The 27,025-nt window shown below is 36.2% G+C and overlaps 2 protein-coding genes across 2 annotated transcripts; both read left to right on the top strand.

Annotated features, from left to right (window-relative positions):
• The first annotated feature begins 1,194 nt into the window (after positions 1-1,194).
• LOC131931486 (FMRFamide peptide receptor frpr-18-like) lies at positions 1,195-2,271 on the top strand. Its single transcript, XM_059288300.1, has one exon. The coding sequence runs from the start codon at positions 1,195-1,197 to the stop codon at positions 2,269-2,271; it is 1,077 nt and encodes a 358-aa protein (XP_059144283.1).
• Positions 2,272-14,460: 12,189 nt separating this feature from the next.
• On the top strand, positions 14,461-15,552 carry LOC131931485 (neuropeptides capa receptor-like). The gene has a single exon (XM_059288299.1). The coding sequence runs from the start codon at positions 14,461-14,463 to the stop codon at positions 15,550-15,552; it is 1,092 nt and encodes a 363-aa protein (XP_059144282.1).
• The last annotated feature ends 11,473 nt before the right edge of the window (positions 15,553-27,025 follow it).

Genomic DNA, 27,025 nt, shown 5'->3' with positions numbered 1-27,025 from the left:
TGTTAGTGAAAATTCAAACAAGTTGTCAAAATTAAGAAATATGTGACTAAAAAAAATGATAAAAATGTTTAAATTTATTTTTGTTTACTTTTAATAATGACATACACCCTTCCAATACCCAAGAAATGAATACGAAAACAAAAACTTCACAACATAATCATATTCTTCACTGCGGGTTTAAATTATTATTTAAAAATGTTTTTTTTATCTCCAATGTTGTGTTATAAATAGAAGGCTTAACCAATAAATCAATTAGAACATATCTTCCTTAAGACAAAAACCACCGTCATTACGTGCATAGAAGTCACAATACACAAGTTACACTTCTTTGTCTTTACAGCAAGAGAGCACACAAAATCGATCTCACAAGGGGTAACCAATTTAACGAGATCATGGTTTAATAATTTGAAGATTTTTCGCTTGAATTATCGTGCTAAATAAATTGAAAAATAAATAATGATGTAATGACCTAGGTTCCATTAAACAACCAATCAATTTAAGACAAACAGAGTACTAATTAAATTGAATATCCGAATTCCAAACTTGATTTTTCTGTACTTAAAATGAAAATAAAACATTTTTTAGAGTAAAATAAAAATGATTCATACCTCGTATACCAATTATTAAAATAACCAGAAAAAGAAAGAGGTCACGAAAACTTATCATTAAGATGGGATGAAGAAGACACAGTAGTGATCGGTGTTAATTACTGCGCGACTAATTGGATGCTATTCAAATAGTATTTTTAAACAAGGCACGAACTACATTTTGAAAATGTAAACATAATTAATAGTGAGAGAAGCACATATTTTGGGATTTCTGTTCAATATAACTTTTGTTAATTAAAATAAATTGAATTAATGATTTAATACAACAAAATAATGTTTGCATTTTTAATTGCCACATTTAAATTGAGCAAAAAAAAAGGATGTATAAACTGTAAAATAATCATACACAAAAAAATAATTATCTTTAAGGATGGTTTAATGATTATATAAAGCTACGAAAAAAGGCTGTGTTGTATTTTTTAACGCGATCTAGCAATAAAGTAGGCCTATTAATTTTAAAGAAAATTTCATCTTTTTTTAGCAGAGACTTTAAAACTGCTAACATTAGTCGATGCAAAAATAATATTAAAAAAAGAAAATTGTATATACAAGCAGAAACATTAGGCTTTGTAATTTGCCGTTCACAATGACAGAGATGTTAATATGGACTGTCAACCTTAATTTTACTAATTATTCCAAGGACCTAACCTCGCTCCCAAAGGTCCTCAGCCAAAATGGATACCTGCCACCGGTCATATTAGACGTGTTCTTAACGCTCAATCTCCTCATCGGCTCCGACGTCATCAGCGTGTTTGGCATCGTCGGCAACATCGTCAACATCATCGTTTACCACCACCAGGGCTACGACGACAGCGTCAACATCACCCTCACGGCATTAGCTGTCAGCGACATCGGCGCTCTCGTCACACTTATCGTCTTCAACGTGATGATCAACCCTTGGCTGTTGAAATCCGACGTGACGTTTCAACCCGTGGAAATAGCCTACATGACAATGTTCTATCCACACAACTATTTTATCCGCGTGTGTGGTTTTATCACCGCCTTCGCCTCGTTCGAACGATGCCTCTGTGTGTTAATCCCTTTAAAAGTTAAACGCGTTATAACGAAACAAAGAACGATAACTATAATTGTAGCTATTTACATAATTTTATTACTTGATTTTGTTCCTATATACTACGTTGCTTACATAGATTTCAACTTCAACGTTGTTAAAAACAAATCTATTCTTGGATTAATTTTCCGGGAAAACCCATACAACGTGTTCAGCATATCCTACTATTTCACAGACCTATTCGTGCCGTATTTCACATTTTTTGTCATTATCGTCTGCACAATCATCATCGCCATCAAACTCAAAACCCGGGCCACTTGGAGAAAGTCTGTCACTAGAACAACAACAACCACCACAGTCGTGTCAAGCAAGGAGCAGAAGACGGTGGTCATGCTAATGGTGGTGTCGGTTATATTTGTCGTCTGCCTCCTCCCGCAGTCCGCCATCTTGACCACCATTAGCTCCGTACCTGAGCTCAGCGTGGTTGGAGCTTATCTCGACCTGACGCTGCTGTTGCTGAGCGTGGCGTTTTTCGCCGAGACCATCAGCTCCAGCGTGAACGTGGTCGTGTATTACAAGATGAGCAGCCGGTACAGGGAGACACTGCTCACGCTGATGCACGTGTTTAGACAAAAGTATCAGAAAAAGTAAAGGGGTCTGGACATAGTGTTGACATCTCTGTACTTTTATAATCACAAGTCACAGAAAAAATGAACTCTACTACGTACTTTATTCCCCATAAACTGTCATTTTCGAAAAGGCTACTTAACTATTTTATGAAAGAAACGACCTTCGTACTGACAAGGTATGCTAAAGACACGAGTCTATAAAAATTTCAAGATACCAAAATTTATGTCAACAATTAATGCTAAACAAACGTATCTAAAAAAAACTCTGAATTACAATAAATAAAGTTAGCAATGTATGTTAAACACACGTGTGTATAACATTTTCTATCCTTACAATCTTTATGTAAAAACAAGTATTTAGCGTTTCGCACGGTAATGAAAGAATCCTTTGAAATTGATGAATATAATTTAAACAGAACGAAGTAATATTCTGCAAGCTTCTAAACAATCAAGACATGCTAAGGTAAATTAAAGAAAAAGCAAGAAAATCACTGAAGATAAATACATTAGATTTGGAAACAAGAACAAAAAGATGACGAAATAAAGATATTCAAATATTTAGAATGATCAATTTAACGGATCAGCTTGAAGAAAGATCAAGAAAAGTAAAAGTAGACTGAATTCAGTTGTCGAGTCTGTAAAGCTCGTGGTTGCTAAACCAAAAAGTCTCGAGTTCGAACCCTTGGGCAGATGAGGCTCGTTAGCTGGGGACAGCCACTCTTCTAGGAGAGACAACTCCAAAATCAAACAACTGCTGCCTTGTAGTTTGTTCTTGGTTGGACAAAGGCTATGGAAGCAAATCCAAGAAACGCAGGCTGAAATTGGAGTCTATTGCCTCAATGGCGCATGACTAGTAGACACGTATCCTTACATTTTTGGAGGAGGATCCCTTCCAAAATTAAAATTAAAAAGAAAAAAGAAGAAGAAGAAGATTATGGATTTTTTCTAGTAATTTATTTTCATTGAGTGTGGGATGGCAGTAGAACTCTCTTTGTAAATGGTAATACTGTGGTTGCAGTTGTGAAATATGATATTGATATTTGGTTGGTTTAGGCCTAATGTGCTGAGAGCTTGTATGAGTGTATCGTCATTGAGTGATCCGGACTTACCATCACAGGGTTCTGTCATTTCGCGTCTTGGTGTTGTTTGTGAATTTGTGTGATTGTGTTGTGTATGGTGTTGACGTCGAATGCATTTGAGCAAAAGTACCATGTTCAGCCTCTACTATATTGAGAAGTAAAAAAAGACTTGTCGTTGATAATTTGTTCAAATATATTGACCTGAGTCTAGGTTGCCCTATGTTGTCGATGGCGACTTGCAGAGGAGTTACCTTTGAAGAGTATGGTACCGCTCTCTCTAGACCTAGCAGCTCCGCTCCACAGCTTTTTTCACAAGTAACAAAAGTGGACGCAACCACCCGGTGATGTAGTTATGAATTACGTGTGTATTTGCGTTAGGACATGTAGAATGTATTTCTCACAAGCCAATAGGCTAAGCTTTAGTACGAGCTGACCCGCGAAGTAAGCATGCGCCGCGATTTAGTTGTTTTATTTTCTACTTTTCAGTAATTCATAATTTGTTACCTCGACTCTATCCTCTCTCCGCCCCGGTGAAAGCAGCCGTGCGTGACGACAGTTTACATAAGACAATGAAAAGATCAAGCAGAACTTCTTACCTCTCCTTTGTTTCAAATTGTTTAAAAGCTAAATGATCTGCCTTATTAGCCGTCACTAACTCGACTCGGCTCTACGATTGTAAACATTTGTGGTGTATCCAGACTGGTGAGGGTGGAGACGATAGCGATTTGGTCTGTTGCGCATGCCTGTAGAGTGAGGGAGAGGTCAGGAGGAGAGTTAGATAGTCGGTGTGAGGGTGGTGGTTGAAGAGGACCGCTGGTCTTCCAAAGAAAATTCAGGATTGTAGAAAGTTTGTATTCTATATATATATATATATATATATATATATATATATATATATATATATATATATATATATATATATATATATATATATATATATATATATATATATATACTCTCTACGGGGATAGCCTTTCCTATGTTCGCCTGGTAAAGTTTAGTGCAATCAACACAAGTCCAATTCAAGGTATTCTATAAGGTTTCTTTACTTAACACAAATCAATCTCCTACTCCTACCCTAACCACGTCCTAAGATCTAACTGTCTATTAACACTATCTAACTACAACTACAATTCTATGACTAACTCTAACACTACATTTTTTAATTTCAACTTCTACGTCTTTCCCGTAGCGCTACCTCTTTCTAACTGCTACCTAACTGCTGACCCACGCTTCACTGCCCATCTGACCGTCCCACGTGACCAGTCATCTCCTGTACTTCTATTGATCTACCTGACTACGCTATGCTCTGTTTCTGCTATCTTAAACTTGACCTCTATAATCTAATTTTACGTCATCACAGTCGGCATGCAATTTCTTACCCACGAAAAGAATTATATATATAGATACGGCAAAACATGTAGGCTATATTTTGTAAAAAAAAAAAACCCTAATAGTGTTAAATAATTTTTTTTTTCTAATAAGTTTAATAGTCTTCCTTCCACACAGTTCAATGTTGTAGAGCCATGAGCTAGCTGTGTGGATAGGTTGCATGAACATTATAAAATAGATACAATACATAGCATTGCATAAAGAGAAAAATGTACAATGTAATTTTCTTGATTTTCCTTCTGTTTTCTTGGTTCCAATTTTCCATGTTTCATTTTCCCATGTTCTTCTGATTTCTTGTTTTTTTTTCATTTCCGGATTCTTAACAAATAACATAGAGTACAGGACAATACATGATCGCTTCTCGTAGTTTGTGGTCTTTGTTCTTGCGCGTATAACTATCTTGATTAGGTTGTGGTTGAATCTTGGTTGGTAGATGTAGTTCGAGAGTATCAATGAGGGATGTTCCGTTGATGAAGGGATGAGTTTGGTGTCATGGCATTGATGGTAGAGTTGAATCGATGAGGTATGATGCATTGGTGAAAGGGCGAGTCTCGTGTATTGTCGTTGATAGTAGAGATGTTCGATGGGGTGGAGCTTGGAGGAAATAGTTGAGTAGGGGGATTGACAACGGTGGAAATAGTTCAACGATATTTAAATCAATTGGTTGAAACTTATTAAAAAAACAATCGTTACTGAAAACAGTATTCATTTTGTAAATTTATTTGCAATTGAATTTGTACTCGGCCTATTGAAAATATTTAAATACAACACCATTTTTGTTTTAATTCTATGATTACGAAAAATAATCTCGTTACTAGATTAATAGATTTAATTAACTTTTACAATTGTTTTTAACTTTTTTTTATTATTTAAAACAATAAGTAGCTATTACTTCCCTTGAATATCTCTCTGCTTGCAAGGGGAGACAATAATCATTTTAATTTGCAATATTTTGTTCTGATGCAAATACAACAAAATTATTTAAATAAAGAAAAAACAGCTGGCTTCTAAAATAAATACACAATATAGATATTTTAATATAAAAGTTACTAGTATGGTTTTTAATAATTGTGTCAATAACATTTATTTAAAAGATTGAGTTAATCTTATGAAAGAGACCCGGCATAATTAAGGAAGATAGCCTATGAAACTTTTGTTTAAGTAATGTTATGAATTGGAAACCTTTACATAAACCGTAGACAACACATATATCTAGCATTATATAAGGAAAATAAAACGTAACCAGGTTTAGAACTAAACGAATGTGGTTCGTAAACGTGGATTGTTCATTCGTGCTTCTACCTTTAAGTCGACTATATTTCATAGCAACCTTCCACCAAACAGCTGATGTTTCTAAGCAAAATGACACCCAGAGCTTATTCGAGGCATCTCTTTAGTGGGGAGGGGTGGAGGAGAGGGGGGAGAGACGGATCCCCCCTCCCCCCAAACCCCCTCGAACTAAATTGATTTTATATATCAAATATACTCTTTTACCAGTGTCAGCACCCAGAAAATTTACCTCACCCCCTCCGAAAATATCAAGTGCGTCCCCCCCCCCCCCCCCACCTTGGAGGAAAAAGTCTGAAAGAAACAATGAATCTGCTGTGTTTCAGGAGCCAGGAAAGTAAACTATAATTTTCCTGAGTGGCTCCACTCTTGTTTGATTTCGAAGTTATCTCCCAAGATTTAAATGGCCGGGGCTTTGAACTCAAGCCTGCTTAGTTAACAATTATGAGCTCTTTCAATCGACCACGCTAGCCAGACTATGGACTACAACAACAAGTTATTTGTTCCGCGTTTATTTTCCAAATTACTGTCCATTTAATTAGTAAATAAAAGCTGAATAGCTTAAACTATATAGCGTAGCTATCTCGGTAAAATCGGTCGAGATATGTTCTACCTCATAAATTCATACATTGATTTTTTTGGTGTACTATCAATTTTGACCACTTCCTTGCATTTATATAATTATTCCTCTTTGAGAGAAAGCACCCTACGTTCCCCCCCCCCCCACCCCGCCAATTAGGAAAGGCTTGTGACACTGCTTTCCAATTGCTATCCCGTCACAATTTTTATTTTGGTGCCACAAAAACTGTTGTAATTGTGTTTATAGTATTCTAGGTTTTTTTTCGTGACTTTGATTGTGTATATTTCAATCCTTCAGCTTAAAATGGGCTTTTAAATTATATTTTTACTCCCTTTGGCGCCCAGTAAGGGTCGGACCCCGGAGCGGCCGCCCCACCCGCCATCCCCTCAGTGTTTCTTCCAGACTTTTTTCTCCGGGGGGGCACTTGAAATCTTCGGGGGGGCGGTAAACTTTATTCGGGGGGGCGGACACTGTTAAAAGTATATATTTTCTATATAAATTATGTAAATTTCATTTCGTTCTGGGGGGCGGTAAAAAATTTTCGTCCCCCCCCCCCGAAGAGATGCCTGGAAGAAACTCTGCATCCCCTGGCTACGCCACTGGTGTTTTTTTTTTGCAGGTAATGCCAACAACAAATAACAAAATATTAACTCCTGCAGTCTAGAAATGTCCGTATCAACTGTCCCCAGGATGGCCAGAGTGTGGTCAGTGCTGACCAGTGGTCATCCTTTTAACTTGATACGGGTAATGTGCGACACGTAAACAGGACAAGGGTGGACGGTGATACAGATAAGATTCAACAGTAGCTAGAGCAGGAACGTTGTTAGTTAAAGGTCAAAGGTTACATTGCGAATGTACGGGCTAGATTGTCATAAGAACACAATTAAACACATTCGGCATAGAAAAGGAAAGAACTGAAACTGTACCAAAGATATTTTATAGAGCCTTGTTGTATAATGCCAAGTTTTGACTTTGAACGGACTAATAGAAAATATAGAATTCGGCAAGGGGCTGAAGTTGTATTAATAGCATGTGACAAAGCCACAGTTACCAACCCTGAAATAAAAGATCCATAAGATTCCATGAAAGATTCAACAAAATCTTCTAAGTCATGTAACAGTAAAATTGAAATCTTTTTCTAGAAGGATGTAGACATATAAATTCACTTAATTTTGACTTATCTAAATATTAATATTTATTTTCTTTTAATATCGGTGACACGGGTATCATAACAACTAATTTACAACCTCATGACTTACATTTCTATATAGGCTACTAAAATATTTTAAAAATGTGTCCCATTATTGGTTGTTAAAAAAATAAGGCTTAACAAAACAATGCATTAGTTCTTAATTACTTTAATCCAAATCCCAGCGTATGTGCATACACGTTACTAACATACGAGTTACCTTTATGTCTTTATAGCAATAGTATTTACGCGGATATAACCCAACTCACAAGGTATAACATATCAACCGAAATGTAACGAGTTCACTATAGGTATATTTACTTAACAGAATCATGATCAAATACTGTACAGATTTACAGAGGCGTAGCGACCCTTTCCGGCGCCCGGGCACAAACTTTCAATTTAGCCCCCTCGGGTTCAACTTTTCAATTTTCGATTTGCACCCCCCCCCTCTCGAACTTTCGACTTGCACCCCCCCCCCCTCGTATATTTTTTTATATTTATAAAGCAAAAATGCAGCTAAAATGAGATTTTAATTTGTTTTTCCAACCCATTTTGGCGCCCCCTAAGGTCGGCGCCCGGGTACATATGTACCCCCTGCCCCCCCTTCGCTACGCCTCTGCAGATTTATGATGTGAATAATAGTTGCATCACTCAACTCGTCGTAGTTGGAACACATTAGTAGGCGCACGTAGGTTTAAACAAACTCTTTGTTAAGTATGGGAGAACAATCTCTGACAACACGTCCAAACACAGTGTCTCATTTATACTGAAGTCACCGCCTTAACTACAAAAAAACCCACACACGAAAGGGACATAACTAAGATATATAATATAAGGGACTAAGGGGCGTAACTCCAGGTAAGAAAAAAAATACGTAACAGTAATCATACTCGGTAACTTACATAATTGATGAGTAACTACCTAGTGTTGATTTAATTAAGAATACCATAAACGACCCTGAATTCCCATCAACACTAAACTCTAAACAGCACACTAATTAAAATAACTATTTCGACGTAATTTGCTTGTGGGCCGACTTGAAAATGAAAACAGCTAATTTAAAAAAAAAAAAGAAAATTTCATTCCACGATTACCTATTAATAAAATAATTACAGGAAAAATACGGTAGGGATCGGTGTTAATTCCGCAACTAATTGCATGCTACTCAAATAGTATTTGGTAACGGGATACGAAATAAAATTGTAAAAGTAAACATAATTATTAGTACTAGAAAAAAAGTTCGAGATTCCTGATCAATACGGTTTTTTAAATAAAATATTATGAGTAATTAGACTTATTAAAACAAAATATAGACTGTGCTTAATTAACATTTTAATTCGTGCGAAAAACAGCATTGACATAAAAAGTTAAACAACTATGAAAATAAAAATCTGACTGTCTTTTAGATAAGATAGTTAAATGAAAATAAACAGTCACGAATTAAGAAAGTTTCCATTTTAAAAAAATATTTTTGAACAAGCTATAGCATTAATGTTTGAATCTGCTCGTATTTCGACATAATCTGAAAATATTACCACAACTCAACTAGCAACTGTCGCGTAAGTTTCTTGTAAATTTTTGGATATTCACAATGACAACAATGCTAATATGTTGTGTAAACAACACTTTGACTAATTACCACAATGATACATTCTTTAAACACCTGACATTACTACCTAACGGAGTCAGCCAAAATGGGTACTTACCACCGGTCATCTTAGACGTGTTCTTAACGCTCAATCTCCTCATCGGCTCCGACGTCATCAGCGTGTTCGGCATTGTCGGCAACATCGTCAACATCATCGTTTACCACCACCAGGGCTACGACGACAGCGTCAACATCACCCTCACGGCATTAGCTGTCAGCGACATCGGCGCTCTCGTCACACTTATCGTCTTCAACGCCATGTTAAACCCATGGCTGTTGAGGTCTGACGTCACGTATAAAATTTCCGTTTAGGCTTATTAATGTTTATGTCAATAAAGGTATTTACATTTTGTACCGTTATGAAAGAAACATTTGAAATCAACGTATATAAATAATATAGGCAGATCCGAGTACGGATCTGCAAGATGCTTAAAATCTAGATACGCTAAGGTAGATAAAAGAAATAGCAAGTAAACTTACTGAAGATAAATACATAAGATTTCGATTCAAGAAAAAAATAAAGTAAGACAAATGCTAGGATGACCAAGGTAATTGATCAAAATTGCTATTCGATCAAGCACGATCAATTTATTTTAAAGGAGAAACTAGAAAGTTGGAAAAATAAATAACAGAAACAAGGAAAAAGAACATGCTAAAATTTAAGAGCAAATTTATTTCGATTTTTCATTCACTTGGGATGGCAATGCCATGTTTGTCCATTTCAATATAGGCGTGTGAGTACTGGTACACAATTTCAATAGTAATACTTTTTTCTGACAAGTAAAGTAACCAGCTTACATTAATTGAAGACGGTTTACTTAATAATATTTTTTTAATTAATAAATTAATAAATTTTTCAAGCCGAAATTTCATTGAATAACTAAAAGTCGATTGCATATTATGTCGAAAAAAAAGATAGGTATTAGTGTGGGGTGGTTTATCGGATATAGATTCATAACTAGAGCTGAAGTAACATTGGGATTAAAATTTTTAAAAAAATTATGACTACCAGATATGATATGTACAGTAAAATGAAATACCTCAAATCAAACATTCTTCACTTTAAAACAATTATATCAATTGTCGAACTCATAATTGTTCTCTTTTATTTGTTAATTTTGTAATTTAAAAAAAAGTATAATTTCATTTAAGTCATTGTACTTATACTGTTCTAAAAATTTGAGATACAATTACATTTTTTAACAGAAAATACAGGATTTGATTACCTACAAAACACGCACGATTACTAAACTTCTTGTGAAGTTGATAGGTTGTCATTCAAAACATCTTAGTTGTACTAACTGAAGATTCCTCGTTGTCTTTGTGCTGTACATTTGTTTGTTGTTGTATGATTTGAGCACTGGATGTTTCTTTCTATGGTGGCATGATCTGGGTTACGACGTCATCCGTTTTTTTACTGGCTGATGCGTCTTTAGAACCGTTGATTCTTAGTTCCCAGAGATGCGATTTGGGAATTGGAGACGCCTGTATTAGAATTGTTGCTGCTACTGGCTTAGTTGTATCTACAGCTGATTGTGGTGCTCGTGCTGGGGTTGTCGGTTGAAGTAGATCAAGATGTGGTTTCTTGCACTAGTTTGTCCAGTGTTGTGTGGATTCACTGAGTTGACATACCTTCCCTCTGCCTGGGAGGACTATGAATAGGATTATTAATTTGTCCTAGTATTTCCATTTGATGTAGTGTGTAATGGCTGTCTAAATGGTTTTACTGTTGCTGCTCATGTGATAAATGATAAATGTTTCGTCTTGAGTGCTTGTATGAGTGTTCCGATGTTGAGTGTGCCGTCACGTGTCTTGTCGTAGTTAGTGAAGTTCCGTGTGATGGTGTTGTTTAGTGTGTTGACGTCGAATGCATTTGAGCTAAAGTCCAATTTTCCGCCTCTACTATATTTTGAAATAGTATGTGTTTGTCGTTAAAGAGTTAATTAAATGACACTTAACCCTACGGTGGCCTTTGCTGTGAATGGTCTCTTCCATAGTGTTGCTATTGAAGAGTGTGGGGTAGCTCTCCCTCGTCAAGTCTAAGAACACTAATAGAGATCAATTTAACGGGTGGGACCATATCTCTCATTAAGCTGCCCGAGCCGTAGACTTAGCAGCTCCTCTCTACAGCTTTTGCCACAGGTAACAAAAGTGGACGCAACCCCACTGGTGATGTAGTTAAAAAATGCTTGCGTATTATCATTGGAAAATGTAGACTGTATTTTTCTCAAGCCAATAGCAGCAACCTAATTAGAAAACGGCAAAATATGTTTAACATGCTTTTGCACCAATAATTTAAAAGAGTTAATTCTTCACAGTATTTTTGAGGGATGATTATAACTTATTCTTTAATGTCAAAGTTGAAGTGATACAAATAAACTAGGTCGGTACTAAATAGAAAAAAAAGTCGTAATTGAAAAAAGTATTTTATTTTAACATTTATAAAACTTTAAACTTGTAATATTGAAAATAATTAATACACCCCCTTTTTTAATATAACAATTAATCAACAATAATCACTATACTGCATTAATAGATTTTGTTTAAATTTAACATTTATTTCAAACGTTTATTTTGTCGCGAAAAAAAAATAACTTATTACCCTTTACTATATATCGTATTGTAAGGGGAGATAACTATCATTTTTATGGGCAATATTTTGTTCTGATGAAAGTACAACACAATTAGGACTGTGTGTAAATTAAGAAAAAACAAGCTTTTGGCCTTGGCTATAACTGTTTAGTTAACAATTATGAGCTTTCCCACCCGATCACACAACCCCAACTACGGACTACAACAGCAAGACAACATTTCTTTCCGTATTTTTAAAAAAAATTCATGGCTAATTATTAAGTAAATAAAATCTGAATAGCTTAAACTAAATAGCTTAGCTATCTTGGTAAATTCAATTGAGATCATTTCTAATACATACATTCATACAATTATTTTTGTGGCTTCTTTTTGCATGTAATGTCAATAACAAATAACAAAATGTTAACTCCTGCAAATCTACTAATGTCCGAACCATCTGTTCCCGGGATGGCCAGGTATGGTCAGTGCAGAGCAGTTGTCATCCTGGTAACTGGATACACGGTGACACGCAACAGGACAAGGGTGGAAGGTAATGCAGAGAAGATTCAACAGTAGCTAGAGTAGGAAGTGTGTAGGTTAAAGGTCAAGGGTTACATTGCGAATGTACGGTTGTCATAGGAACACAACAAACTAAAATTTAACACATTCGACATAGAAAAGGTAACAACTGAAACTGTACCAAAGACGTTTTATCGAGCCTTTTGGTATAAAGCCACGTATCGATTTTGAACGGACTTAAAAAAAAAGATCGAATTTGGCAAGGTAGTGAATTGGTATTTTAACAGCATGTTATTACACCACAGTTACCTACACTGAACTGAAAATAAATCCAGAAGGTTCAATAAAATCTTCTTAAGAGAGGCTTTGCGACGGGGGGGGGGGGGTACATATGTCCCTGGGCGCCGATCCTAGGGGAGCCAAAATAAGCTCACTTTAGCAGCTATTTTGAATTATAAATATAAAAAATATGGGGGGGGGGGGGCGCCAAATTGAAAGTTTTTCGCCGGGCGCCAGGAGGGGTCGCTACGCGTCTGCTTCTAAGTCATGAAACAATAAAATTGAAATCCTTTTTTATAAGGATTTAGAAGTATAAATCCACTTAATTTTGATTTATCTTGCAAGGTTAGTATGTATATATTTTTTTTAAATCTCCATGACACGAGTATCATAACAACTACTTTACAACCTTCTCAATTACATTTTTATAGACTAAAATATTTTTAAAATATGTCCCATTTTTTGTTGACAAAAAAAAGGCTTAACGAAACAATGCATTAGTTCTTAATTACTTTAATCCAAATCCCAGCATATGTGCATACATATCACTAACACACGAATTACTTGTATGTCTTTATAGCAAGAGTATTAACGCGAAAATAGCCTAACTCACAAGGTATAACATATCAACCGAAATGTAATGAATTAATTATAGGTATATTTACTCGACAGAATCATGATAAAATAATGTACATATTTTTGCTGTGAATAATAATAATAATACATCACTCAACTTGTCGTAGTTAGGACACATTAGTAAGCGAACGTAAGTTTGAACAAATGCTTTGTTAAGTATGGGAGAACAATCTCTGACGACACGTCCAAAAACAGTGTCTCATTTATACCGAGTCACTGCCAGAACTACTCAAAAACCACACACCAAAGGGACGTAACTAAGATATATAATATAAGGGACTAAGGGACGTAACTACATCTAAGAAAGAATTACGTAACAGTAATCATACTCAGTAACTTATATAATTGATGAGTAACTATCTAGGGTTGATTTAATTAAGAATACCATAAACGACCCTGAATTCCCCTCAACACTAAACTCCAAACAGCACACTAATTAAAATAATTATTCAGACGTAATTTGCTTGTGGGCCGACTTGAAAATGAAAACCGCTAATTTAAAAAAAAAAGAAAATTTCATTCCACGATTACCTATTAATAAAATGATCACAGGAAAAAAACAGTAGGATTCGGCGTTAATTGCGCGGCTAATTGGGTACTAGTCAAATAGTATTTGGTAACGGGATACGAACTAAATCTATAAAAGCAAACATAATTATTAGTACTAGAAACTAATCGCGAGATTCCTGTTCAATACAATTTTTAAATAAACTATACTGAGTAATAAGAATTATTGCAACAAAGTATATATGTTTTTTAATTAGCATTTTAATTTGTGTATAAAACGGAATCGATTTTAGAAGTGTAATAACTATGAAATTAAAAGAAAAACCTATAGTCTTTTAGATAGTTTAAAAAAAGATAAATAGTAAAAAAAAAGAATATTTCCATTTTTTTTTAAATTATTGTGCTAACTATAGCATATATGTCTGAATTCTATTCATATTCTGAGCAGATACTAAAATAATTACCGTAACTAAAATTACAACTGTTGTGTAATTGTTTTTGTACATTTTTTGTTTTTCACGATGACAGCAATGCTTATATGTTGTACAAGCAGCACTTCTACTAATTACCCCAATGATACATTCCTTAAACACCTGACATTACTACCTCACGGAGTAAGCCAAAATGGTTACCTACCACCGGTCATCTTAGACGTGTTCTTAACGCTTAATCTCCTCGTCGGCTCCGACGTCATCAGCGTGTTCGGTATCGTCGGCAACATCGTCAACATCATCGTCTACCACCACCAGGGCTACGACGACAGCGTCAACATCACCCTCACGGCATTAGCTGTCAGCGACATCGGCGCTCTCGTCACACTTATCGTCATCAACGCCATGTTAAACCCGTGGCTGTTGAGGTCTGACGTCACGTTCGCTCCCGTTGAAATAGCCTACACGACAATGTTCTATCCGCACAATTATTTCATTCGCGTCAGTGGTTTTATCACGGCCTTTGCTTCCTTTGAAAGATGCCTATGTGTGTTAATCCCTTTAAAAGTTAAACGCGTTATAACGAAACAAAGAACGGTCACTATAATAGTTGCTATTTACATCATTCTATTACTCAATTTTGTTCCCATATACTACGTTGCATACATAGATTTCAACTTCAACGTTGTTAAAAACAAATCTATTCTTGGATTGACTTTCCGGGAAAACCCATACAAAGTCTTCAGCATATCCTACTATTTCACAGACCTGTTCGTTCCGTATTTCACATTTTTCGTCATCATCGTCTGCACCATCATCATCGCCATCAAACTCAAAACCCGAGCAACTTGGAGAAAGTCTGTCACTAGAACAACAACAACCACCACAGTCGTGTCAAGCAAGGAGCAGAAGACGGTGGTCATGCTAATGGTGGTGTCGGTTATATTTGTCGTCTGCCTCCTCCCGCAGTCCGCCATCTTGACCACCATTAGCTCCGTGCCTGAGCTCAGCGTGGTTGGAGCTTATCTCGACCTGACGCTGCTGTTGCTGAGCGTGGCGTTTTTCGCCGAGACCATCAGCTCCAGCGTGAACGTGGTCGTGTATTACAAGATGAGCAGCCGGTACAGGGAGACTCTGCTCACGCTGATGCACGTGTTTAGACAAAAGTATCTGGGAAAGTAAAATATCTGGGCATAGTGCTGACCACATTATCCCTTCTTGTGCCTAGGTCACCGAAACAGGCGAATTCTACTTAAATTGCTGCAAGGACCGTTCTATCAAAGAAATAATCTTCGTTTTGACAAAGTATGTTAAAAACAAGTTTCTGTAAAAATTCTCGCGGTTACCAAAACAATGTATGCTAAACATGCGTATCTAAATAGCCCATATTCCTGAGTAACAGCCTTAATATCAACAACACTTATCTATACAATTTCTATTTAGGTATATTAATGTTTATGTCAATAAAGGTATTTAAATTTTGACGGTATTGAAAAAAACGTTTGAAATTGATGAATATAATATAGGCAACACCGAGTAAGAATCTGAAAATTACTACCCCTTTATATATCTTGTCTTCGACCGAAACAGGTGAACTTCACTTGCACCATGGACCGGGTACATACTATTTTATGAAAGAAATAATTTTCTCGTTGACAAGGTATGTTAAACACAAGACTCTAAACAAATTCCTTGGTACCGAAATGTATAGCGACAAAGTATGTTAAACGCACGTATCTAAATACATTTCTGAGCAACAAGCTTAATGTAGACAAGGTATGTCAAACACACGTTTCTATACGAAAAAAAATTACCGAGTACCAAATATTATCAAAACAAGGTAGGCCTATTCTAAAATCACGAGTCTAAACGAATTCCCGCTTACCAAAATTTATGTCAACAACTTATGCCAAACACACTTATCTACATACATTCCTGACTACGAACATTTATGTCAAAAGATACATTAAACACATATAATACACATAAGTAAAGAACTATGTAACACTGCAAAACAGTAGAAAAATATGTAGCTAAAGCGTATGTGGTCTTAGTAGCTATATAACCACATCTCTCTCTGCCCAATCAAAAGACATGTCGTTTATAATCAGCTTCAGAAACGAAAGAAAAGAAAAAAAAAACCCACATATTTTAACATTTCTTTAGCGGAAGTTGTAGGACTAAGTGGTCGCGTGGTTAGTCACGATGTATGCGGCTCGAAAGATTCGAGTTCGAATACCGGCTAGAACACTTCTCGATTACACTATGTTGTGTGTGAACACGAGTCTGTGCTAGCTTTGTAATATACTGACTAGCGCTTACCTACCATCCATTCAAAAGGACTGGTGACACAAAATATCTGCTAGCCAAGTGTAGTATTTGCAGTTCGTTTTCCACATCTTACTTTGTTTTAATAAGACAATCTAAGAACTATTTTTCAAGGTTTACAATAATACAACAGAAAGGAATAGGTAAATACATTGTTTCTAAATAGCATTCTATTGCTTAAATGGTAATATGAATAAAAAATAAAATACTTAAAAAAAACTTTTTAAAAAACCACGTTTTTCTTGTGGACTAAAAAGTAGAAAATAACTATTTACATACATTTGATGACAAAAAACGTGGGTACGTTCACCATCAAATTTCCCGACCCATCTGCCCGACCCACGTTTTTTGTCATCAAATGTATGTAAATAGTTATTTTCTACTTTTTAGTCCACAAGAAAAACGTGGTTTTTTAAAAAGTTTTTTTTAAGTATTTTATTTTCTCCTTTTTAGTCCGTTGCTACACATGAAAAACGTGGTTTTTAAAAAGTTTTTTATATAGTTTATTTTCTACTTTATCTAATCACTTGATTAAGTATGACTTGACTAAGTGTTTTTAAATACACGGACTAAAAAAATCTTGAGCGACCGATACGCTTTAAACAGAGAAAGGTTGTAATTTACGTTGCTGGCGTGGAGATCTACTCACGCATCACGTGATCAAATCTCCCATAAACAAACAAATAAACGCGAAGCTGAGTTAAGGAAAAACGTGTTTATGTGTATTTTAGCATGCCCAGCGTACCAACCGTGTCACCGTTAACAATGTGTTACCGTGTCCGTTCTCCTTTTTAGTCCGTTGCTACACATAAAAAACGTGGTTTTTTTAAAAGTTTTTTTTAAGTATTTTATTTTCTCCTTTTTAGTCCGTTGCTACACATGAAAAACGTGGTTTTTAAAAAAGTGTTTATAAATACACGGACTAAAAATCTTGAGCGACCAGGATTCGAACCTGGGTTGTCGCGGCCACAACGCGAAGTACTAACCACTATACGATCACGGCCAGCGCGCTCACATCGATTGGGGCCGAAGTAACTTGTCAATAGGCCTCCAGTCTTGTCGGTATCTTTAGAAATCATGTCCTCAATTTTATGGTCCTTGGGGCGTAATTAAATTAAGCTAATTACGGTCACTAATTGCTAGTTTTTATGATTGCATCTGAAATTGTTAAGCGAAAGTAGCATGCATGCCAAATTTCAGGTCTCTACAGCAATCAGAAGTGGGCTAATTTTCGATGTCAATTTTAACAACAAACATCCAAACAACCAAACAAACAAACAAACGCGAAGCTGAGTTAAGAAAAACGTTTTAAAAACAAAATGTCATCGATGGTATGGGTGAATAGAAGTACAACTACACCCGTAATTTAAAAAAAAAAGGAATTTCAAAACAATCGATTCCTATAAACTATATAAAGGGTACGGCGTTCACGGGCTGGGTGCCTGTGACTGCTAACTCCAAATGATCCGAGTTCGAAACCCGAGAAGATTAAATCTCGTTAGCTTGGAACAGCAAGGAAATTAGGGGGGGGGGGGGGGAAGGGATAGCTCAAATATAAACAAGTACTGCCTTGTTGATTTTTCTCGGATAGAAAATGGTTTAAGAAATCTATCCAGGTAGAGAAAAAGGCTGAAGTCAAATTCATTTGGCCGTATGACGCATAACAAGGTAATGCACTTTACTTCCTTCAATGCTGAATTCTCTTGAGCGCATCACGTCGAAAAGCTGGATCGCTCGTTACTGATAAGTTATTCTAATATATGAAGAGCATTAAAGAACATATGGCATAACATTCTGCATATCATGATGCGTGCAGAATTTGAGCTCACCCACTTATTAATTTCTAGCAAGGTGCATAGGATCTGACGCATGTATACACCTTAAAACACTTAGGAAATCATCAAAATAATGGTTAAGAACAAAGAAGAGGGAAATAAATTGTAAATGTTGGATGTTTTTGTCTTCTGACGCATGTATACACCTTAAAACATTTAGGAAATTATCAAAATAATGGTTAAGAACAAAGAAGAGGGAAATAAATTGTAAATGTTGGATGTTTTTGTCTTCTGACGCATGTATACACCTTGGGGGAGCTACCATCTCCTACCGAGCGCGTCCCCCAGGTGGCGGATAGGGGAGAGGCCCTTAGATATGAGGGTTAGCTGTGAATACCAAATAAACAGCCGTGGACCAACTGGTTTGTGGTCATGGAGGATGAGGTGGGATATCCATTGGTTAGGATATCCAATAAAAAACATCTCATAAATCCAAGGAAATGACTTCAACGGCGAGCATGGGGCGCTATAACTCCAAACCCGGGCAGATGGGGCTCGTTAGCAGGGGACAGCAACCCATCTAGGAGAGACAACTCCAAAATCAAACAGCTACTGCCTTGTAGTTTGTTCTTGGGTGATCAAAGGCTATGGAAGCAAATCCAGAAAGAAAAGCAGGCTGAAGTCGGAGTCAACGGGCCATCCAGTATGGCGCATAACATGCTGGCACGCACTGCTTAATTTTATGATGGAGGGGCTTAATACACCTTAAAACATTTAGGAAATTATCAAAATAATGGTTAAGAACAAAGAAGAGGGAAATAAATTGTAAATGTTGGATGTTTTTGTCTTCTGACGCGTGTACACACCTTAAAACATTTAGGAAATTATCAAAATAATGGTTAAGAACAAAGAAGAGGGAAATAAATTGTAAATGTTGGATGTTTTTGTCTTCTGACGCGTGTACACACCTTAAAACATTTAGGAAATTATCAAAATAATGGTTAAGAACAAAGAAGAGGGAAATAAATTGTAAATGTTGGATGTTTTTGTCTTCTGACGCGTGTACACACCTTAAAACATTTAGGAAATTATCAAAATAATGGTTAAGAACAAAGAAGAGGGAAATAAATTGTAAATGTTGGATGTTTTTGTCTTCTGACGCATGTATACACCTTAAAACATTTAGGAAATTATCAAAATAATGGTTAAGAACAAAGAAGAGGGAAATAAATTGTAAATGTTGGATGTTTTTGTCTTCTGACGCATGTATACACCTTAAAACATTTAGGAAATTATCAAAATAATGGTTAAGAACAAAGAAGAGGGAAATAAATTGTAAATGTTGGATGTTTTTGTCTCCTGACGCGTGTACACACCTTAAAACATTTAGGAAATTATCAAAATATTGGTTAAGAACAAAGAAGAGGGAAATAAATTGTAAATGTTGGATGTTTTTGTCTTCTGACGCGTGTACACACCTTAAAACATTTAGGAAATTATCAAAATAATGGTTAAGAACAAAGAAGAGGGAAATAAATTGTAAATGTTGGATGTTTTTGTCTTCTGACGCATGTATACACCTTAAAACATTTAGGAAATTATCAAAATAATGGTTAACAACAACAAAGAAGAGGGAAATAAATTGTAAATGTTAGATGTTTTTGTCTTTCTGTTTTCTTATTAGAATTGTCTGAATTTCGCTTGTCTATTTGTATGGAAGCTGCAAATAATGTAGTAACATTACTGTTATCAAGTATTTTGAATGAGTATGAGAGTATATCTATACGAATTAATCTTTGTGTAAATATATAATGACGGGGTGTGAAAGATAGTGTAAATTTGAGGTAGAACCATGTTGTTGTTAGAGGATGGCTAGTTTAGTCTGATCTAGAATTCGAAATGAATGGTTGTTTCTGACTAGGTTATTTAAGATATGAAGTCTACTTCACTGAAGAGAGGTAGTTTTTGTAGATTACTAAACAATACGGCTTGTAAGTAGGTCACAACTTCTCGTTCTCGTACTTGCCAGCTAGTAGATTTCGAGACCGTAGACTTACAAGCCCTATTAAGGAACACTGTCTACGAGATCTATTGTGGGAGAGCGTATCCAATGTCTATGTATGCATAAAGCCTAGAATCGAATAAAACACGTTCTTGTACATGATCACTGGCTTGGTAAGTGACAAAAATACATAGTGGGGTCCATATATATTTTTTTAACTTTTATTTCCAGTATAACAAGTAACTTTATCCTGTGTGTGTGTGCATCTGTCTGTAATAACATATTAACATATTTACAGCAAAGTAATTTACATAGTCGTGTCAATCATAAATCCCTCACAATAGCAAATTGTTAATGGCCCCCTTAACAATTAATATACCTGGTATCGAAATACATTTATGTGTCTCAAACCTAGCGTACTGCTATACTTATATGTAATTGACGTAGCAACAAACACATCACTATTGATTCGTTTTTATTTTAATAATTGATTTGTTTTCACTGATTTGTGTTATTAATATCTCACACCTTACGTTTCCTACTGCTGTTAACAGCGATTAATTCAAAATTTGAAAATTATTCCCCTTTGTTATTTTTGTTATACTAATTTGACCGTATTGATCATGACGGCCTATGGGCGTGTTCAATTACAGTTCAATTTTTTTGTGAACTCCTAATGCAAAGATACAGTGTTGTCAATTAACGCCTGCTCTACCGTATTTTTTTTTGGCCTTATAAAAAAAATATACTAATAGTAATTAGCCTAAGTAAAAGATGCGTTCATCAGCTTCAAACCAAATATATGGGTATACAAATATTGTATGATAATATAATCTTAATATACAAATAACTCATTTTCTTTTAACATATTCATTGCTGTTTGTGAATACAAATTTCGTGGTGATGTTTTCTGATTTTCAAAGTCATCTTCCCTGTGACACATGTTTTTTTGAGAACAAATGATACTTTTGTTTTTTAAACAAACGCTTACTTTGATAGTAGCACCTTTTATACTGAACGTTTAAGCCAACACATTTTTTTATTGCCATGTTAAACGGAGTACTGTTAGGATTGTTGTATATAAGTATTTGTTTAGATTTAGAGTAGCGTCCCTTTTGTTTACATGTTTTAATTACTTTTCAAGCTATAGCCGATTTTACTTAATTTGAGATTAAAGAATGTAAATAAATAGTACACACAATTATCTAGTATAGGAACGATAGGGAGGGAAGTGACATAAAGCGCAGGAAACTTAAAGGTTAGGTAGGGTATAAATGGTGGGGTTAGGAAAGTTTGCCGGTCCATTCTCTAATAGCCAGCCTAGGTCTCACATGTACTTTCAAGCAATAAAGAAGTAAATTATACACGGACTTCGTGTTGGTTTATTGTCGACCCTGTCCTCACCTCACATCACAATCAGGTACCCCCATCCGAATGTTCTACATGACAATGTACGCTAACAATGTATACCTTATATCACGTCTTTTATTGCCGATAAGACAGGATAAGTAATACATCCACTTTGTGTTAAATACCCTTGTATGTGCTCAGTGGCGTAGGCAGGGGGGAGGGGTTAGGGTAGGTTATAACCCCCCCCCATAGAATCCTCTCTCTCTCTCTCTCTCTCTCTCTCTCTATATATATATATATATATATATATATATATATATATATATATATATATATATATATATATATATATATATATATATAAAATGGTGGACAAATTTGAACCCCCACCCCCCATGAGAGGATCCTGGCTACGCCACTGTATATGCTGATGTGTCCTTTTCTTTTGTTCAGTTTAATGATAGTTCACTTTATAGCTGAGTTTATTAGTGTCATTTTTAAATGCATACAGATTTGGTAATCGTTTGTTTGTATCTATAAAATAATAACTCGACTTCTTTACCATTTATCGATTTTTCCACATTTTATTGATTTATCTGCAAATTATCGATGTTACTCCCATTTATTGCTTTTTCTTCATTTTATCGATGTATCTGCAATTGGTCGATGTATCTCCCATTTATTGAAATTCCTGCCATATACCGATTTCACTGGCATTTATCGATTACTGTGTCATTTATTGATTTCTCTGCCACAGTCTAGGAAACATGGACTGAAAGGTTTCCCTAAATCTACTGCTCATCTTGTAGTAGACGACGATATTCACACTGGAACTCACGGACTCTGCCAGAAAGGACACGCTGGACAACATGACGGTCAGGTCAAGATACGCGCCGAAAATACTCAGCTCTGTGACAAGACCGATTGCGGTGAGAAAAGCCGACTGGGGGATAAGACACACCACGAAAATTGCCGAGACCACAACAAGCATTACCACAAGTTTTTTTTCTTTATTCGAGACGCCGTCGATAGATTTGACAACGGTGGAGGTGACGGATTGTCTCCATACCGCTCTTGTTTTTAATTTGACAGCGATGATGATGGTACAAGAGATGATGATGAAGAACGTGAAATACGGGACGAAGAGATCGGTAATGAAGTAGGAGACGCCGAAAACATTGTACGGGTTTTGTCGAAAAGCGATGCTGAGTTTTGTAACGTTGGTTGCGATAGTGTTATAATCTAGATAAGCCACGTAGTAAATTGGTAGTAAATCAAGAAGAATTATGGTATATATCGAAATCATGACGATAAAAGTTCGCTTTTTTGTTATTATTCTTTTAACATGAAGCGGGGCCAACACGCAAAGGCATCTCTCGAAGGAAGCGAATGCGGTGACGAATCCGCAGACCCGGATGAAGTAGTTGTGTGGGTAGAAGACAGTCATGTACGCGACGTCGACCGGTTTGTACGTCAGATCCGCTTTCATCGACCAGGGGTTGATGGTTTCGATGTAGACGACGAGGGTGACGAGGGCGCCGATGTCGCTGATGGCAAGCGCTGTCAACGTGACGTTCACGCTGTCCTCGTAGCCGTGCTTGTGGTAGACGATCACGTTGATCACGTTACCCATGATGCCCAGCAGGCCGATCACTCCGGCGCAGATGAGGTCGAAGGTCAGGATGACGTCAAGCACGATGGGCTGCAGGAAGCCGGATGGAGAGTTTGCTGCGGCTTGCTGAGCATGCGCAGATGTCGTGACGTCATTAACAGGGTTGACCTCGTTGGTGAGGTTACAGAAACTTCTGCTGAAATAAACAACCACGTCCATTACGATTTTTTTCTTTCGTAGGGTTGATTTAAATATGTATTAGAAGTATGTCGGACGGCGTGGCCTAGCGGTAGAGCCAACCCGAAAGTCTCGAATTCGAATCCCGGTTCAAGTCAGTAGAACATGAAAGAGTCCACCCAGCACTAATGGGTACCTAACTCACGTAAGTGAAAGTAAATGCGGCTAGGCATATTGCTGACCACACTATCTCTTCTTCCGCGATAACAGAAATAGATGAACTCTACTTCACTTTGCACATGGACCGTAAGGTTAAAAAAAAACATTTTTACTTTACTGAAAGCAAACACTGAAGCATTTGCACCAGTTCAATTAGTGTTTTGAACCTTTCGTTTTGTTTTAAAATTGATTAAAATTTATATATCGCATAGAAATGAAACATACTTTTTAATAAATATGATATTTTTAAGAATCAGATTTTTACTTAAAGTAATGTATTAAATTGTAGAAATATGGGCAAAGCTATGCACAGAAATCCACTAAGGTTTATACTTAGCCCATTTTACTCACAAAATTATTTTTATTTTCGGAAAGTGGAGGGTGAGGGTCAGTGGCGTAGCCATGATCGTCTCAAGGGCGGGGGGGGGTTCCAATTTTTACCCGGGGACAAACTTTCGATTTGCACCCCCACTCATACTTTTTATATATATACCGAGGGGTCTATGGGGGGGTTATGACCCCCCTCCTAACCCCCCCCTGCCTACGCCACTGGTGAGGGTAGTCGTGGAAGCGGGGGGGGGGATATAAAAAAGATTAAGAGAGATGAATTTTTGATAACTAAAAATAATGTTTCATAATTTAAAAAAAGTCAATTATAATAGTTGCAAATTGTATAACTAAGTGTTTAAATACAACATTATCTAAGCGGTCAGTTGAAGCAGCGATCATGATATATTTTGATGAATTAGTAGTAGTTATTTGTTGAAAGCCATGAATAGATGTTTAAGCTTATACAAATCAGTGATTCTTTCAGACTTTTTTGTCCGGGGGGGGGGGGGGGGGCGGCTAAAATTACCGATTGGGCGAACACTGTTAAAAGTATATATTTTATCTATAAATTCCATTTCGTTCGAGGGTGGGGGGAGGGCTATAGACTTTCTTCGACTCCCCCCCCCCTTTTGAAGATATAGTATATGCCAGGAAGAAACTCTGTTACAAATGTACACATAATTTTCACAGTAAGTGACTGTATAGGCCTACAACTTGCTCTAAACACTAGTCTGCACTATACCTCTAACATACATGACCTATCTTAAAGAAAATGTATAGCCATGAACAACAGTAACTGTCATGTTATTGTTTCTACTATTTGATACTAAACGGGAATGACATTTAGTAAAAACCTTACTTTAACATCTTGTAAGACATCTGGTAATGCTGATAAAACAACGGTAACAAAGACGGAAAGTAAAGAATAACAAAAAAAAACGTTCATTTAAGTACTATTGGTTTTCTGTATTCATTATCACAATTCTGCTGGGAGGGAGGGGGGGGGGGGAGGAGTTGTTTTAATAAACTAATTATATATGTTAATTTTCTCGAAACCACAAAGAAAACAAAAACGAAAAAAAAAACTTTTCATAGTTCAAATGATGATTTAATAGGCTCTTATTAAAATAATTCATTTTAATTACTGTAGTTTTAAATACTTTATATAATTACATAAGTGGAGACGATGTAGAGACTATTAAAGTAATTATAACCTGGCAATGATGTGAATTGTGAGTGTAGTATGTCGATAATGATTATGCTGTTATTGATCGAAGAAAAATGTTTTGTTGCTTGTTTTTAGCGTGCATCACAAATGTATCAAGATGCATTTACTTTTAATTATTCTAACTGGTAATTGGCTAAATTATAAATAAATAATATTTTTAGCAGTGAAAACGTATTTTAAAGTCAGCTTCACAATAAAGTGTATTGTCGCTTAAAAACGTAGAAAACCAAATGTAAAATGTACGTGAGTTTTCGAAATTTTATATAGGTAGCTTGTTGTAGGTAAAATAGTATTTTTTTTTAGACAAGACAGATCATTAGGTAGATCTTCTTCTTCTTCTTCGTTCTTGTTGGGAGGGATCGAGCTTTATCTGCCAGAGGGTTTGAATCGAGACTTTTTTCGAATTTATCAGCCATGAGCTTTGCCGACTCGACCATGCTTCCATCACAATTAAGGATTACGTGTCAACTGGTTATGCGCCATTCATTGACTCCGATTTCAGCCTGCTTTTCTTTATGGATTTGCTTCCATAGCCTTTGTCCAACCAAGAACAAAATACAAGTCCGCAGTTGTTTGATTTTGGAGTTGTCTCTCCTAGAAGATTGGCTGTCATCAGCTATCGAGCCTCATCTGCCCTAGGGTTAAACTTTTCGATTTAGTGACCATGAACTTTACCGACTCGACCACGCCGACACCGTACTAAAACGTCAAACCGGCTGATGTTTGTTTTCAGGATTTGAGGATACATTAATAATGTTCACATATTTATTCTTCATACATTTTAAGTATATTTCGAAGTATTATAACTTGGAGTCGAATCGAGATTTAGGTAAATCTCGGCGTTTAACATCTTCCCTAGTTTTGAACAACCTTTTCCTTATCTACATGTGCCTGTGTGTGTCTGTATTTTGGATCTCGTATTTAAGACGCTGAGTGATTAACCTCTCTCTTATCCAGCAATGAAATTCACTCTATGGAAACTAATATTTGTCTGCATCATCGTACACGTGTGTATATCACTTATTTAATCCCAATAATCAGAGGCGTAGCGAGAGCGGGGGAGGGGGGGGGGCGGACCGCACCGGGTGACACCATTTAGGGGGGTGATACCAAGGCGAAAAATTGCAAAATGTACAGAAGAATAATGCTCTTTTGCCAGTTCCATCAATGATTAAAGTTAAATAGTGTTTTCAAGTAGAAATTGACAATTTTTAAATTATTACACGTGCTAACTATAGAGAAAACAATGCTACATTCAACTGTATTATAAACAGACTTGAGATAAACATCGATACCATTAAGTCCTTAACGATAAAAGTTTATACACATACATGTACGCGTATGTGGCATATATTAAAATTTTAAGCATATGTACGTTGACATATACACATACACACACTCACTCACACACACACACGCACACACACACACACACATCTATTCTTAGGAGAGGAAAGGTGACACCACGAAGTACCGCACCGGGTGACACCCGACCTAGCGACGCCACTTGCCAATAATAGTCCGTTGTAGTGTTTTAAAGACAAGTGGTCAGTTGGTGTTTATTACAGTCATAGGTCACTCCTGTCGACTTTTCCGTGTACACGCTATGAAAGTGGACGATCAAGAACGTTTAA

Source organism: Physella acuta, unplaced genomic scaffold (assembly GCF_028476545.2).
Source record: "Physella acuta isolate Inbredline_101_S28 unplaced genomic scaffold, ASM2847654v3 ptg001979l, whole genome shotgun sequence".
In the NCBI taxonomy this organism is placed as follows: Eukaryota; Metazoa; Mollusca; class Gastropoda; family Physidae; genus Physella; species Physella acuta.
The sequence above is the reverse complement of the archived record's forward strand: the minus strand, read 5'-3'. Positions and strand labels throughout refer to the sequence as shown.

Bases quoted from the DNA above. Each gene is read 5' to 3' on its own strand.
- LOC131931485 (XM_059288299.1), top strand. From the start codon at position 14,461: ATGACAGCAATGCTTATATGTTGTACAAGCAGCACTTCTACTAATTAC.
- LOC131931486 (XM_059288300.1), top strand. From the start codon at position 1,195: ATGACAGAGATGTTAATATGGACTGTCAACCTTAATTTTACTAATTAT.